General features: G+C 33.3%; 1 protein-coding gene across 8 annotated transcripts in view; it reads right to left on the bottom strand.

Moving 5' to 3' along the window:
* USP25 (ubiquitin specific peptidase 25) overlaps positions 1-18,044 on the bottom strand; it is a 164,568-nt gene that overhangs the window by 54,859 nt on the left and 91,665 nt on the right. For 7 of the 8 annotated variants that reach the window (XM_012526815.4, XM_004462644.4, XM_012526814.4 and 4 more), the window contains 6 exons: positions 14,878-14,951; positions 11,837-11,985; positions 6,147-6,274; positions 5,635-5,730; positions 4,320-4,481; positions 3,484-3,707 (listed from right to left, as the gene is read on the bottom strand). In XM_012526815.4, the coding sequence (XP_012382269.1) occupies positions 3,484-3,707; positions 4,320-4,481; positions 5,635-5,730; positions 6,147-6,274; positions 11,837-11,985; positions 14,878-14,951 (833 nt within the window). The remainder of the gene's footprint in view (positions 1-3,483; positions 3,708-4,319; positions 4,482-5,634; positions 5,731-6,146; positions 6,275-11,836; positions 11,986-14,877; positions 14,952-18,044) is intronic. The other variant, XM_058296107.2, reaches the window with a different exon arrangement.

Raw genomic sequence — 18,044 nt, 5'->3', positions numbered from 1 at the left:
AAAAGGGAATCATTCCTAATTCCTTCCTCTTTCTCACTATGTGTCAATAACCCAAATCCATCAGTTGTCTCCAAAGATAATTTCATTTTCATTCATTTTTTCCCTCCTCAAGGTTACCACCTTAGTTTGAACCTCTTCCATAACTTTCATAGAAGTAGTCAAAGGAAAGAGGATTTCAATAACAGAATAATAAGTTTCAAAAGTTAAATAAATATGAAAATATTAAGTATAATACTCAAAAGCATACATGGCAAATCATGCTGAAAAAACTGCAAAATTAGAATAGATCAGAATTAAAAGTATTCTTTAATGTTGGGGAACAGACATTTAATTCAATTACTCTAATGAATGAAGTGAGTCTTCTTTTAAAAAATGACTCTTTAAAAATATGGATGTGAGTCTTTAAAAAATTGAGTCTTTAAAATATGGCAAATTCTTATTTACTAGTTGTCCTTTAAAAAGTATGATCTAATAAAAGAAAACAAAGAAATAATAATATATTGGCGGTTCTCAACCTATTCTTCCTGCAGAAGAGATGATCTCACAGTCTTCATATGTTTCCACAAAAGGACAGTAGCTTTATGTGAGATAGGCTACCTGTAATTTCACCTCTTCTCTCATTCAACAAAGTCAATTGGAATTCAAGGGCTGAGAGTAATATTTTTTAAAAGAATCTTCCCTAAGTAAATAAGTTAAGCCACAAACTTAAATAGTTTATTTTACAAAATAAATTACTTTTATTTTTTTGGTTATTGTGTTACTCTCCATTCACTGTGATAATGCCCCATGAACATCTAAACACATTCAAATGCCTTATAGGTATGCCCCAAGTGACCCTCCTCTCATGCATTACCCATCTCTGAAACCCCACACCAATCATCCTCCCCTGCCACCATTGTAACCCTTCTGTGATCGAAACTTCTTCAAAAATTGAAGGCAACACAATACATGAATACAATTAATAAGAAAATGAAATGATAATGATAGTTTTAAAAATGAATGCAAATTTTTTTTAAAAATTTGAAACTAAAGATTAAAAAAATACAAAATTAAAAAATTTTGGCATACCTTTTATCACTGTAAGATCTGCTGTCTTGTACATACAGTGATATTTTCTTCCAATATTCCCCTAGCATTTTAATTTTTTCATTTTGCCTCAAAGAAGCTTTAGGTTACAGAAAAGTCACTTACAGAGTATAGGAGATTCCCATATATCCAACAACCTCCTCTCTTTTCCCTTTTCCTCCATTAATAACATTTTACATGTGGATGGTACATTTGTTACAACTAATGTTCAAATATTGAAACCTTGCTACTAACCATGGTCAATGGTTGATTACATTATCATTTACATTTTGACCATACACTTTTATAGATTTTGATGAAATTTAACATGGTCTGTATCCATTACCGCAAGATCATATAAAATAATTCCATCACCCCAAAAATGACCCATGTTCCATCTATTCTATTTCTCTCCTCCTCTTCCCTCGGGACCCATGGTAACCACCAAGATTAAATCATTGAAGGACAAGATACATAGTTACTTGCAACAACCTTGGAGGCTTGACATACTAGTCTGTGCTCCCCTATTAGGCACTGCCAATGCACTCAAGAGACTCCTGCTCCTCTACCTGAGATTACAGCAGGACTCTGCAGGATGGGAGTCCAACACCTTCCTGCTCAATTATGTGGGTCTCCACCTACTAATACAACATACAAAACAAGATGAAAACTATGCACTCTCTAGAAGCCTGAGAGAGTGTAAACTACAATGAAACTATAATCCACAATTAGTGGCAATGTTCCAAAATGTGTTCATCAATTGTAATAAATGTACTACACTAATGAAGGATGTTGTTAATTTGGGAAAATGTGCAAGGGGTAGAAAGTAAGGCATATGGGAATCCCCATATTTTTTTGTGTAATATTTATGTAATCTAAGTATCTTTTTAAAAATATTAAAAAGTCTATCATATAAAAAAAAAATGCAAGATTTGGATTATAGTTAGTAATAATTTGACCATGCTCTTTCATAATTTGTTACAAATGTTTCACAAAAATGCAAGGTATTTGTGGTGGGGTGATGTATGGGAGCCATGTATGATATCATGTATGTTTGTATTTTAAGTTCACAACTTTTACTTTATACTTATTGTTTCTTTATAGTTCATGTATGGATGATATACTTCAACAAATTATTTTTAAATTGAAAAAGCAATTACTTTTAAACCTACCCCTAGCCCTCACCCCACTATACTGCCATATCACTGTAATGGAGAAACATTGCATTGAGCATCATTTCAAAAGACAGTGATTTTCCAATTTAGGAAAGACACAGGCTGTCAAGGGTTTACTACTTTCTTCCCTTCTGAATGTAATCTTTTAAAAACAAATGTAATCTGCCATGCCCAGCAAAAAATTATCCAAATTCTAGCACAGTATTTGGTAAACATATGTACTTAATAAGTGTTTGTTGGATGAATTCAAATATTTTAAAAAACCTTTTATATCTTCAGTTACTAATGTTAATTGTTAAATAGTCACCATCACACCCTAATAATCCCCTAATAAATTAGGACTGTGCTTTACTTATATATTGATTGTCTATAAAAAGTTGTTAGTCTTCTAAAATTGAACAATCAGTATTGTAGTCTAGGAACAGTAATTCCTAAATTTTTCTTTTTTTATGGATAACAAAATTAGGATAAAATTGGGGAGGGAGACAACAGTATTCATATTTTGACAAGGAAAGAGAAAAATATAATAAAATCTACCATGAAATAGTAACATCACTTCATTTTCTTTTAAAAGGACATTTTAACAACAGAAAGTAGAAAGATGATTTTAGAATAAAGGAGAGTTCCTTTCAAACAAAGACAGATGGCAACTTAACATCAATACACAAATAAACACATATAGACAACACACAAAGCATTGAACGTAAGTTTCTTCTTTTGCTGTATGCCATTCAAAACTTTATTACAAAATGGCATTGCACTTATATTTCATATTATATTCTATCTGGAAATCTCTGTTAGAGCTAATTAAAATTTACAATTCACATTTCTAATTCTCAAGCCTACAGGAATATTTTTTAAATCACTGAGTTTCTTTATTGTGCAAATGCCAGGAGAAGTACATAATATGTACAAACTATGATGCTGTATGACATTCCACCAATGGTGCAGCTGTGAATACCAGTTTGGTATAAATTTAGAGCACTAAACTAGAAAGTCAGACCACCTGCTATGTCATTAATCAGCTAAGTAATTCTGGTAAAATCTTTTATTCCCTCTGAATCTGATACTAACATCATAAAAATGGGAAGCCTGAGATTATGTCAAACCCTTTCAAGGAAAAAAAAAGTAGATTTTATAATAATTAAATAAGAAATCCAAAGGAAATTTTCTTTCTCAATTTTAATATTATACATATCCATCATCTGAAGTGACAGTAACTATGCTGTGAGAAACTTCTTACCTCTCGTGTCATTTTCTATTTCTGTTCTCCAGCGATGTAAACAGCTTTCTAGCACAGAAAGTTCTTCTTCAGTTATGTGCCTTGGTGCTGGATGCATGGGCAAATCTGGAGGTACGCGGGACTGAGTGAACGGTTTGTGTATTACTGATCTTGAAGATATGGCAGCAATTGCTGCAGGTGATGTGCTCGGAAGTTCTGAAGGAGTTCCCTGTTGCTCTGTTGTGCTGTGTTTTCAAAGTATAGAATATTTATTATTGAAATTTCAAACTTAAACTCTGGATGATGGTTGTGGAAAATAGCAATAAATTAGCTTATAAAACTTCAAAAGGAAAGCATCTTAAAAAGAAATATGTGCCTTGGTCTAATATCCTAATAAGATTCTTAATATATAACTACATTATTATAAGGATGAAATTGTGGCATTATAGTAAAAATGGCTTATATGCTTTTTAAAGAATTCAGTCTATGTACACTGATATTTAAAGACCTTTTACTAATACTTACCAGCTTACATTATAGAAACAAATTCTAATTTAACAGTATTATTTTCATGGATCATAAAAGGTTGAAACTTATATTACCTACATACTCCCAAAATACATATAATCCTGAACAAAAGACAAACAATGAAAATTTTAAACTACAAGCATAAAAACTATTGAAATAATGCAATAAGGAAATGCCCAGAAGATATCCAATCTTCTAAGCAAACCGTTTCTTTTTACGAGTTCTTTAAAATAAATCACAACATACATTATAAAACCTTTAAAGGCCTCAATTACATTATTATGTAATATAGGTCACAACTGTCACTTGCATCAAGAAAACTTTTTTACCTTGGTATTGTCTGTGATGGTATGGAACCACTAGGTGGGGAACTAGCGTCAATATCATCAACAGGAGAAGTGCAAACAGGTTTACTTGAGGCAAATTCCAATGCATACTGCAGAACATCTACCAAGGGGAATCGTTTAGGACCCGAACCATAGCTTAAATATCTGTTAACCATAAAATGTATGAATGCTTTTATTTGTATATACAGCACATTTGTTTTTGTTTTTTCAATAATTGTCATAAAACATGATGAAAATACTTCAATAAATCTTCCTCAACAATGAATTTGATTTTGCTTTCAAGTGGAAAAGGTAAACTGAATATACATTCAAGACTTAAGTGTTCTCCAAAGCAAGGAAACCAAAGATGAATGAGGCTGAATGTGTGTATATACTGGTACAAATTTTAAATGCTGCAATAAGTTGAAATTTAATAGGAAATGAAAATGCTGACAGGACTATTTCCTGAGACTATTTTATTTTTCAGCCTGTCATCTGATTCAGTGATCAAGATGGATCAACCTTTTATCTGATTATTTCTCAATATGATACAGATACTTTTAAGAATAAAAATTATTGAAATAAGATCATTTTTGCAGAAAAGTTTTAAGCTATTAATTCTCAAATTCCTATCAAAATACAGAACAGAGATTAGATCAGAGATTGCAAATTTAGATAACTCAGGTCACATTTTAGTCTACTAGACTTTTGTTGGCTGACCTGCAGAAAATATGACAATCTGGATCTTGGCTTCTTTGGAAACAATCAGAAGCTGCAGACAATAGTAAGACCATATTCACACACAGCATCACCTGACTTGCGATGGATGGCAGCAACTCCCTGTATACAGGCATGTGCTCTCCAGGACCCACCCCCCATCTTACTCCCAACCTGCTCCCCTACTTTTAAAGCTTCCATAAGGCCTTGGTAGAAATTTGACTTTGTATCTCCTGGTTAAGAAAGAGAAAAGCCATTTGTTTAATCGAAATCTTGACAGTACTATTTAGCCTTATGCAAGAGATGTTGATATGAGATTGGTTTAATTTTATATCTGTTCTTAGCACCACTGAGAATTACCTGTTGAAAAGAAGAACATTAATTTTAAACACTAAAATAATCTTTCATAGCCTACTATGGATTTTTTAAAAGTTTCTCACAAAATTCAAAATTAATCTACTGAAGCAGAATATCAATCTAGATTGATGAACTTCTCCTAGAATTTTGAATCGCCCCAAATTAATATAAAATTAAAGATCTAAATTATCACCAAAATATGATTTTCAATAGTCATTTGTCAATTTTGCAAAAGATAAAATACCTCTCTAATCTTTGCTGCAATACTGTGAGGTAATCTTTCAATCTCTTGATCTCTTCCCTCTTAATCCTTGTTATTTCTCTGTTTCTGTGCATATATCTGTCAGGAAAATAAAAAAACAGCAATTATTAGCATTTCCAAATATTCTGAATACAATATTAGATTACAATATTATACATAATATATATAACATATTAAATCTAGCCATCACCACAGACGATCAGTTCAAAATTTTTAATAAGATGTTAAATAAAAAATAGTATTTTTAAAAATTCTGGCAGAATTTTAAGATTATAGAAATATTCCTATTTACTTCCTTATAGCATTACTCCCAGTATCTATGCTTTTCTAACACAAAGAGAACACTATTTTCCTTGAGAAATAATAAGTTACAGTATATAAAAAGTGAAGATTAATGCTAAGAAATTTAAGCAATTTTTCCTGCAAACACAATACTACTTCATTTTATTATTAAGCTGTTTCAAAACTAAGTCATATTGGATAGAAAATAATACCTGTCCAGATATAAAACTTGGGGAAATTCTAATTTGTTATGAATTTTTTCTGGTCTTCCCAAAGTCTGATTGAATTCAAATCTTGACAATTCAAATGTTAGTACAGGTGGTAGTTCAGTAAACCAATGCTGAAAGAAAACAAAACAACAAAAAAACTTTAGTATCAACTTTCTGTTTTCTCTATTGCAATTTTAAGTACAGGATACTGGTGCTGGATTTTTATAACAATCATCACAATTCTGATATCACAAACAGCTGATTTGGTACACAACTCAGTTAAAATTCAACTTTTTCCTAAAATTTTCCAAACCTTTTAAAAATTCCAAGAATAAGATAACACAATCAGAAAAGAGAAAACTTCCAACACCTGTCCTTGATAATTCTTTCCATTAGAATTTCTAACACAAAAAGAAAAACACTGGTTGAAATAATGATTTCTAGCTACAGTCTTCTGGCTTCTTCAATATTGTGTCAATATTACTCCCATCAAATGGTTACTTTTACTTAATGTAATTCAACCATACTGTCAAAAACCTATAACAAAGTAACTTGTAAGATGTAGTACCTCAAAAGAAATACTTTCATACCATAAAAATGATAACAACTCTCATGCTAAAAATTGGAAATATAATTCTGATAGTCTTTTTAAATTTTGATTTTCCTGCTAGAATTAGACTAATTCAGAAAAATAGTCTTTCACTAACAGATATAAAATTTATGCTTGTGTTAGTTGTATTTAAAATCTTTTTAAATGACCATCCTTTAAAGAATTAAATGTGTTGTGGGTATGAGCCATACCATAATAATTAGTGCAGCTATAATCCCTTCTACCCTATATACACTTTGGTATCTGCTTAGTGAAGCATGAAATGCAATAAAATCTGAAAAAGAATTATTTTTATATAACAGCATCAAATTCTATGCAAACATATTTAAAGAGAAAGGAAATTTAATAAACTTGTGAATCAACAAATACGAAAGTATGAAATAATACAGCAAATATTTTTGAAGTGCTTATATGCTGTGCAATGTGCTACTATAAAAAGAAATTGGGGGAAGTGGACTTGGCCTAGTGATTAGGATGTCTGTTTACCACATGGGAGGTCCATAGTTCAAACGCCGGGCTTCCTTGACCCATGTGCAGCTGGCCCACGCGCAGCGCTGATGCGCGCAAGGAGTGCTCTGCCACGCAAGGGTGACCCCGCAAAGGGGAGTCCCATGCACATCTCCGTAAGGAGAGCTGCCCAGTGCGAAAGAAAGTGCAGCCTGCCCAGGAATGGTGCCGTACACACAGAGAGCTGACACAACAAGATGACGCAACAAAAAGAAACACAGATTCCCCTGCCACTGACAACAGAAGCGGACAAAGAACATGAAGCAAATAGACACAGAGAACAGACAACTGGGGTGGGAAGGGGAGAGAAATAAATAAATAAATCTTTTTAAAAAAATTAGTACATACTACATGCATGTGACATTTTCAATTGCCACAAAACACCACCACACATCTGTCAATAAACTAAGAATACACTAATTAAAATTGGAATATCTGAAAAAGCAGGACTCTGGCTAGGCTCTTGAAAGCTGGTGGTCTTCTTCTCTAAATAAAGCCAATAATATTAAATGTTTATTTACATTTACTCCCCCCCTGAAAATGATAATGATTAATTGAACTGAGATTTCCTGAGTTGGATTTGCTTTGGCTTTTGCCAAAAAATAAGGTTTAAGGAATTTGATTTATATGGATATTAGCTGAAATAAACTAAAGTTATGAAATAACTAACATCAGAAATCAATCCTAAGTTTTAACATTTGATGAGCAAATAAAACTTATTTATTTTGTTCTTACATGATATTGGTAAGAATTTTTCAAGTTAGTTCTAATCCACAACTAAAATTAACATTAAGAATTAAAACATACCACATATATACCACTAAGAAAACCTTCAGCACTGTAAGATAGTATTTTCTATTATAGCTTAGAATATGCAGATATTACATCCAAGTAAGCAGAGTTATCATAACTATTACTTTCATAGTTTGTTGCAATCCTTTGTCACCATTAAAAATAAATAATTCCATATTTTAAGTCACAGGTACTTATAATGACCAGGAAAAATGAAATGACCCAAATTGGGAGTATACATCTCTATAATATCATGATAAGGCGAGAACATAGTTTCCATAACTTACTAAAGATGTTCATAATGTATTTGTTATGTAATACATCTCTACGGACGCAGTTCTCCTCTATTTGACAGCTTTTTCCTACTACAAGAGTGCAAGAATTTCATTTCTCATTCTAAACTGGTAAGGACAAGTTAACCATACAATCCCTAAATTTATTTTAAAAATTATCATGGGTAAATCTAGTTTGCAATTGCAAGACTATAAAATGCACTCATATATATCAGCACAATAGCTATAATTTTAAATAATATAAAACAATGAGACTTTTTCTTTCAAAACAACTTTTTATCCATTCAACGAAAGACTATTAATTTACTTCTCTGTTACCTAGCTGGTATACAGTGCTATTGGGACAGATGTCATTAAAGGTAAAAATGATGCTGATTCTCCAAACTGTAAACATCTTATTTTATATATATATTTTTGCATTACAAAATTAATCCAGAGGAGAAATATATTTTTGCAGTGACTAAAGCACTTAATTTACATAATAAGCAATGATAACATAAATGATCTGCATATATTAACTGGCTTTATAAATCTGAAATATTTTCTCCCTATGATTAGAAACAAGGTAAGGATGTTCATACTCGCCTTCTTAATCAACCAGTGCTAAACGTGATATAGCAAGGAAAAACTAGGCACACAGAGTGGAAAGGAAGAATAAAGTTGCCCCTATTTAGAGATAACATGACTGTTAACAAAGTTTCTAGAAGGAAGGTAATGATTTTATGGATTTCAATAGTTGTTTTTTCTATTAAGTTGTTTAAAATACTTGGCTTTTGTAACATTACTGTAAAAAAAAACAGAGAACACCAGTTCACATTCCCCAGAACAGTAATAAACAAATCTGGGATGTAAATTAAGCAATAGAGGAGGAACATTCTATTCCAATTAAAAAAGTAATTATAGTCATTTAAGTACCTTCACTCATTTGCCCTTTCACACTTTAAATGATAAAAAATTTTCCAGCAATTCAATATAATTTGATACAATTCTGTAAAGGGAAATTTGGCAGAAGATACATTTTCAAATGTGTGCCCTGGTACCTAAAGAGTTTAGCTATTCTATGTTTTTCCTAAGTGTTCAACAGAAAGACAATATTTTAAACAGATTTTCATCTAACTACTGCCTCATAGAATAATTAAATCAATTTAATTTTATAAATGCAGGCTATGTGATATTATGCAGATGTTAAAAAACAGTGTAAAGCTATAAACTAAAATGGAGGGATGCTTGTGAAACTGCTGATGAAAAATACAAGTTTCAAAACAGACACATACAAATACTTATATGTGTAGAGAAAAAGCCTGAAAGTATATATATCATATTATCAGCAATGAATACCAACACTGGAAGTGAGACATATACTATTTGAAAATTTTTCCCTCAACAGGCAATCAAAAATATCTCCAAGTTTCTAAAAAAGTCTGACATCTAAAAATTGCATACCATTTAATTAAAATTTGTGATAAAAATATTTTCTAAGTAGTTATATATTATATAGAATCATTTTTAATTTTTTCAGTAGTCTCTGGGTATGACATTGCATAAATTTAAACTGGTAAAGGCCAGTGAATGTTTTAATTGGGGCAATTCTGAAGACTGAAGGTCAGATTACCTATGTTTCCTATTCCCTATGTCCTAGATTTGAAATAAGATCATAATTTATATTTGTGATTAAAAACTTTTAAGGATATTCTACCTTTGTAATTAACAGTCTCTTTAACTAGGTTGAATTATTATTGAAACTACTATCTCCAGGAAATCTAGGGAATAAAGAATCAAATTTGCTATCACTGCGACTGCTAAAAAGCTTCTGAATTCAAAGATGATAAACCATTTTATTCCTCAGGTTTGCTGGAAAAACCTAGGCAGAGAATATATACTGCAGATCTAGGGCATTCAGAGAATGAAGCTGTTAAAAAAAATGAGGGACAAACTAAGATATTTTTTTAAAAATAAAGATTCAGATTTAAGGTAAGATAAAATCATTTTTACAAGTTAGGAATACGTAAGAAAAATAGTGTATTTCACTTATAAGTCACTCTGACACCATAAGGAATATGCCAACCTGATCCCCTGACTTCAACCCATCACCCTTTTATTTAAAAGCAAACATCAGATCAGACTTTATGGGTTCTGCTTTCTTATCCTATTGTGGGATCCTGGGAAAGTAACATTCTTTAGAGATCTGTTTCCAATGAATAAAATAAATAAGTGTAATTTAAATGTTCATTTGATGTCTATATCAGAAGCACCTGTGGAACTATTGTCTATGTGCCCCATAACATCTCCTAGACTGTGATTTTATAAATTTGAAGTGGAGCCTAGGCCCCTAAATCACTGACGTGGACAATCTATAATGTAGACAGAAAAACAATTTCAAATATACTCTCTCTCAACAAAATGCTACAAAAAGACATGTCCAACTGATGCTAGTAAATATTTTTGGTTTGTTTGGGTGTATAGGGGAAGGGGAAACTGAAGGTAGAGCAGAGACAGAAAAGGGTTAACTTTATCTTTCCTAAAAACATTCAAGTTCACGTAAGAGCACTTTATTCTCAAAGAAACAAGAACAAAATACCTTTTTTAGATAAACACAGAGATAACATTATTTAATATTTACTAAGCACACTCGGGGCTAAGGATCTCAGAAATTTTTCTAAGCACTGATACATTTCATTTAGTCATTCAATAAATATGTTTTATGCCATCCCATTGGCAATAACCATGCTATCCACTAGGGATTATAGTGTGAATGAGACAGATATAGATACATACCTCACATATGAACCTTACATATAAACAAAACAGAAATTGCTTAACTATGACTAATTTGGAGCCCATCTCTCACCTTTGCTTTACAACACTAACATTCCCCAATGGACAGATACATGAGTGGATGGACAGTTATACAGATGGAAGGGGAGACAGAAATGGGGGGGGGGGAGATGAAGATAAATAGACTTATGATATATTTTTAAAATTACCCCTTTTCTGAGAAAAGCTCATCCATCTGCCCTTCATACAATGCATGGCAACTTTACAAGGGGAGTGGGGTAGCATATAGTCTATTTAGGCCTGAATAAATTCCAATAATATTTGATGTAAGCAATATGTAGCTACATAAAATTCACCCCAATATCAGAGTTTTTCTCCTTACTAGCATTTTGCTAATGGCTGGTACTTGGATTATAAAATCTTAAAAGAAAAACTTAAAAAGTACTTCAGACTGAACAATGTGGTAGCAGGATTTTAATAGAAAATTTTGAGATAAAGTATTTAAATGAGAAATTAACATAGATTACAGAGTATACTGATTGTGCACAATACGTTTCCTAAATGTTTAAATTGCTGTAATTAAATCCAAACAGATTTTCTGAATATTCTCTCAATTATTAGGTAGCTGCATAATTAGATCCTTAAATTGTGCTTTAAAGCATTGTAGGAAAGACTCTGAGGGAGGAAAAAAGAAATAATAAAGATGCTAAACTCACCTCTTGGCCTGATTTTCCTGAATTCTCTGAATGTAAGGACTCAATTTCTCCTTCAATCATAGCAGCTTCTAGGCATTCATGCAGATCTTTGAACCCATTGACTTGAAGTGGGTACTGACCAAACATTTCAGTATTTTCAAATTTCTTACCTATTGGGGGGGGGTGAGAAATTAATTAAATTTGTGTTTCTCAATATGGCTTTTTAGCTAGTAAAAGTAAATGGTGACATATATTATCTCCTAAATATGAAAAGTGAAATACTGACTAATCAGAAATCAGTGAATTAGTGTACTATTTCTGTTGGTTTACACATGTATACAGGTACATTCTTACTCATTTATATAAATTATACATATATATAAATTATACATACACATATACAAGTACATATATATTCATTCTTTCCACAAGTACTTTCTAAAGGCAATATGCTTTGCTAAGCACTGAGTATATATCACAGTGAACAAGAGAATTATGTAATTTCGGTGCTGGGAACTCTCAGACTCTTGGAAGAAAGACATATATACACATTAACTGCACATAAAATTATGCCCAAAAAATTGTTTATTATTATAAGGTTAAGAGTGGAAAAGATGGAAATAGTTGTTGCAGAAAATGGAAGAAAAGAAAGATTAAACAAAACAAATATGACTTTTAGGTAGGCCTGCAGGTTGGGACCAGTGGAGCTGAGTAGCACTACAAACTCATGATCCATTATTATCAGCCCATTTGTATGACTTTTCCCCAGCAACATCCAGGTACACAGTACATGTAGAGAAAAGATGAATAATTTAATTAAAGTGAGAAAACAGCCAGCCAGGTGGTGCCAGAAGAGCAAAGGGGAGAGTTTTAAATATTTATAAGTGGTGGTAATGTTCAACAAGGAAGGAAATACAGGAAAGGGCTCATAAGAACAAAGCCAAAGGCTCAATAAACTAAATGTTCTGAGGAAGTTGAGAAATAATTTCAATAGAGTACTTTAGCAAAAAAAAAAAAAAAAAAAAAAACATAAAGCAAAAAACAACTTAGAAAAAGTTATGGTAGAAGAGTTGAATTATTGTTATCAGAGATACTGAATTTGCAATGACAGAGTATTACCTGGGGAGTTAGAAGCTGGAGTTAAAGGAGACTAAAGGAGAAAGTCAATGGCAATGAAGAAATCAAGGAAATGAAAAACAAGGCATATATAATGAATTATCTTTATGGGCAGTGAAATCCTAAGCTGATGGCAGGACTTAGAGAGGAGAGGATAATTGTGAGTCAATTTCCAATTAAAAAATGAGAGGCAATGATGACGTCAACTGATGATTTCATCAAAGATGACAGTATTATCTGATGACAGAATAATCAACTGAGCAGGATTTTTTTTAACCAAGAGGGTATAGGGAAGTACAACATGAGCACCATTAACATTTTCTCCTGAATAATTCTTTATTGTGGGGTCTGCCCTGTGTATTATAGGATATTCAGCAGCATCCTTGACTTCCATTAGATAACAGCAGCAACTTCCACATCCAGTTGTGACAACCAAGAATGCCTTAGAGTATAAAGATTTCAAACACTCAGTGACAAGTGACGTATTTTAATAAAACCCAATCCCAAACTGGAATAAAATATCCCACTTGAATAATGAATATTTAGCACCTAAGCAAACAAAGTACTGACACCTCAAAATACCCTCTGCAATGCAGGACTTAATTTTTCAGTCTGCCTCTTTCCAAATCCCATACTATAAAATTATATTCAAATGAAATTTCCTGGAAACCCATTACTTAAGATCAAGAAGGAAAAACAATTTTCCAAAAGTGATTATAGCAGTTTGACTGTATTGATGAGTTCCAGAAAGAAATATTGGATTATGTTTGTAAAAAGGTCTTTCGCTCTGGGCATATTAGAGTGTAATTGGATTCAGAGGTTTTACTTTTACTTGAATAAATAATGATTAAGGCTTTGACTGGGCCACATCAGTATGATGTTCAGTCCCTGCTCCCTTGATGGGTAGGGACTCACAGAGAAACTACACTGCAGAGAAGAGAGGTTGGAGTCTTGAGCTGGATCCCAGGAAGTAAGCACAGAGGAGCTTGGTTGTGATGAAAGAGAAGCAAGCCCTGGGAAGAAAGGAACCCTGAGCCTGGAGAGAAGAGAGCACTGGGAGGAAAGGAAATCTGAGCCCAGAGAAAAGCAAGCCCCTGGAAGAGAAGAACCTAGGAAGCCTGAACCCTGGCAGGCAATGGCAGCCATTTTGCTCCAACACGTGGCAAAATATTTGGTGAGGGAAATAAGTTGTGCTTTATGCCCTGGTAACTGTAAGCTTCCATCCCAAGCAAATACCCTTTATAAAAACCAACTGACTTCTGGTATGTTGCATCAGCTGACCCATATACAGTGATAGAGTCAATCACTGAGACTCAGTAATATTATATGCAGTATATCTAATGAGTCCAGTTCCCTGCTTTTCCTAGGAATACCAAGAGAATGTGCTTAGATCAGATAATAAAAAACAGGTAACAAATTTTTCAAAAGACAGAGTATAACCATTTCGTGAAAACAAGGCCTAAAAAATTTAATAATCACTGAAAAAATACCCTAACTACGCTGAATTCCTAAGTCCGACCTTCAAAAGGAGGTGAGTATGCACAGACTTGAAATCCTTCAAAACAAAGTAACCATATCATACCAATCCCAATGTTTCAACTTCAATATCCTCTTTCAAAGGATCAACCAATTGCCCCATTAATCTCTGTATTCCAACAATTCACAAGTAAAAGAAGTCTTCTCACTGGAAAGAACATCAGGGTAACATTAACTACAGTATCACTTAGCATGTAATAATGCACTTTGTACCTTCCTTTTCATTCACTTGATTCTATGTTCTCTATATAAATTAATTAGTAGTAGCAATGCAAAAGGAACTACTAGACAGCACGGCAATTAAAAGTAAAATCCACTCAACAAATACAAAGTCACTATCAAAACAAAGAAGCTAGAGAATAATAATCATATCCTTTCACTTGTAATAAAAAATAAACATGTAAGCCCACCTTCAAGTACGCCCATGGCCAGGAATCGTCCATAGAACAACTCTACCATTGGGTTCTTTGGCTTCTCTTCATCCCTAAAACATTTCAAAAAATATAAATGTAATTATAATTTTTGGACCTATAAATAATATATATTACTTAAGTAAATATAAGCTACAATGGTAGCATTTATGTCATTCTCATTCACTCACCTCCGCTATTTACATTGCACTCACCTCTGCTATTTATATTGTTATTTTGGGCAAGGTACTTACTCTTCCATTTTTTCACCTATAATCTAAGGGTAATAATGGTCATTTAACTCACAGGATTGTTGTAAGGGTTAAAATGTGTTAACATAGTCAACACATTTTAAAAGGTACCTGACACAAAACGTGCTCAACAAATGCTTGCTCTTTATATTATCAGTATAAATGTAAATATCATACTCTTTATTTGCAACATACATGTTTGTTTGGACTTGTTGGGAAGGTGGAAAGTCACTGTCAATCAGAACAAATTTCTACAAAATTTTAATATTTTAATTTCCTGTTTTTACATGTAAGAATGCATACCATCCAAAAACAATGGTTATCACCAGTGATGTCCTGTTTTGTCCTATGTTAAGTGTTATATGCTCCATCATTTAACCCTTAGACCAAGTGGTGCTAAGTACTTAATCCTTATAACAATTCTATGAGGTGGCGTGGAAAGTCTTTCACTAATCAAAAAGAATTCTAATCCTTCTCTTTCAAGTACATAGTGAGATGCATTTTCCCACTCACTTTGAAATGTGGCAAGCCTTATAACTTGCTTTGTCTAACAAAATATGAGTGGAAATGATAGGTGTTAACTCCGAGAGAAACAGAGAGCCAGTATATACAACTGCTGTGGCAATACCAGAAGCATGTGAGAAGATAAAGTCTCTGTCAACCTGGGGCCCTGAGTGAACAGATAAGCAGACCCTTGCATACGCTCATTGGGCACATCTAAGGACACAATTTAAGCCCTAAAGTTTTGGGATTGTTAGTTCTGCATTACCTTAGTCTATTATCTCGAGTTTTTGATAATAAAACTATAGAGTGTATTAAGTAATCTGATCAAATTCATCCAACTTGTAAGTATTCAAGCTAAAATCTGAACTCAAATCTGATTCCAAAGCCCATGTATCTCCAAATATTTTTACTCTACAGAAACTATTTATTTCATACCATAATTATTTTAAATAAAAACATAAACTATTTTTTATAAAAAGGATTTAAAATTTATGTGGGAAAGAGGAATAATCCAAAGACTGTTTCTCTTGATATAAAAGTCTATGAATATTTAGACATAAACATGAATAAGAACCTCCATTTCCATGGCCTCATATTACTATGAAGAAAAGCAACAATCCCTACCTCTCTCCATACCTTTCACACATACATCACATGGAAAAAGAAATGACACATCTGATCAGTGACTTTGGCAGAAGGTATTGAGCATAACTGGCTGATGTTGGAGCTCTCTTTCCAAATCCTTTCCAAACCTTCCTGACTGAATTTCTAGCCTGCTCTTACCTGTGGTAAACATTCACTTTCCTTCAGGATTCAGGCAGAAATCATCCAGAAATCGTCTACCATGCCCTTCTCTGCAGCCTTTCAAGATCCTACTCTTACTTATGCATTGAAGCTTCTTAATCTTAGGGAACTAGACTGTGGTTACACCCACAGAAAAGCAAGTAACACAACTGATGATTATTTAAAAAGACATGAGGGGAAGCAGATGTGGTTCAACTAGCTATGCGCCCACCTACACCACATGCACCTAAACAAGACACACAGACATTGCATCTGCTGCAATGAGCTAGACATCACACCCGCCACAATGCCTAAACAAGCAGTTGCCATAAGCCAGCAGATGCCGCAGCCTGCAGGGAGTGAATGTGGTTCAGGCTGTTGGGCACTCGCCTCCATGTAGGAGGTCCCAGGTTAGGTTCCCGGTGCCTCCTGGGAAGGCAAGCAAGCAATGAGCAGACAGATGAGAGAACCATCTGGGGTAGGGGAGACATAAATGAATGAATGGACAGACAGACAGACAGATAGATAGATAGACAGATAGATAGATAGATAATCTTAAAAAAAAAAGACATGAAGATCTCATCGTGGAAGTGATACAGTCACAACCTGCATAAAGGCAGGAAAAAAACTAGAATGAGGTAAAAATAAAAGACCAAATGATGTCACTAAGGAAAACTAGTAACAGGGACACTTTTGCCTTGGGAATTAACTTGGCACAGAAAAAGCACAAGGGACTAGGGCCGCGATAGTGTAACCTAGACTTCTGTTGGTCACTGCTTCCCAACCTTTTAAATGTAATTAGTACACAGATGATATGTACAGACTATTCTGGGGGAATAAAGATATGTTTTCGCATGTTCAGAGAAACAGGATTAATACCTCTACATATGCACAACCTGACTTGCCATGACACCTGAATAGAAAGCGCTGCTAGGGACAGGCGGAGCATAGCAGTTTAAAAATAATTTTAAAGTTATAAACTGCAAAAACAAACTGAAAATTTCTGAGAAATGAAAGAGAAGGGCACACTTTCAATGAGACTTAAGATTTCAGATGAAATCAAACAGTTCTAGCTTCTGTTTAAAATGTTTTAGAGAAAGAGAAGATAATTTAGTGGTTATTAGATGAGACAAGATGACTATGACCCAAAGAAATTATCAAAAAATAAACAATAAGCAAGATATGAAATCAGAAGAGACTGGTCCTTTTATAGAAACAAGGATTTAGGAAACAGTCAAGGGGAACTTTTCTAAAATTACAGATAAAAGCAAGTGGGGGAATAATGTGTTGAAGTAAGATATTCTATGGAGTGCATACAGAAAACAGATGTATTAAAGAGAAAAAACTAGACATTTCAGAATAAAACAATGAAATTACTGAGAAAACTTCAAAGAGACACAATTATCATGGATGGGAATAGAAACACTGTTCACATGCTGAGGGGTCAATTTCAATATGTTTTTTGGCATTAGAACTCTTAAGGAAAGGTACAAGGAGTAGAGCTTTATAAAGAAGAGCCAGAGACGACAGCCAAAGATCACCCAGATGAGGGTTTCTGTTGGTGCTGAGGACTGAATCATATTCCCCTCAAAATAAATGATCCAATCCTAAACCCCAGGCTTGTGGGTG

The sequence above is a fragment of the Dasypus novemcinctus genome, chromosome 4 (assembly GCF_030445035.2).
Source record: "Dasypus novemcinctus isolate mDasNov1 chromosome 4, mDasNov1.1.hap2, whole genome shotgun sequence".
In the NCBI taxonomy this organism is placed as follows: Eukaryota; Metazoa; Chordata; class Mammalia; order Cingulata; family Dasypodidae; genus Dasypus; species Dasypus novemcinctus.
Note: the sequence above shows the minus strand (reverse complement) of the source record. Positions and strands in the feature narration are given on the sequence as shown.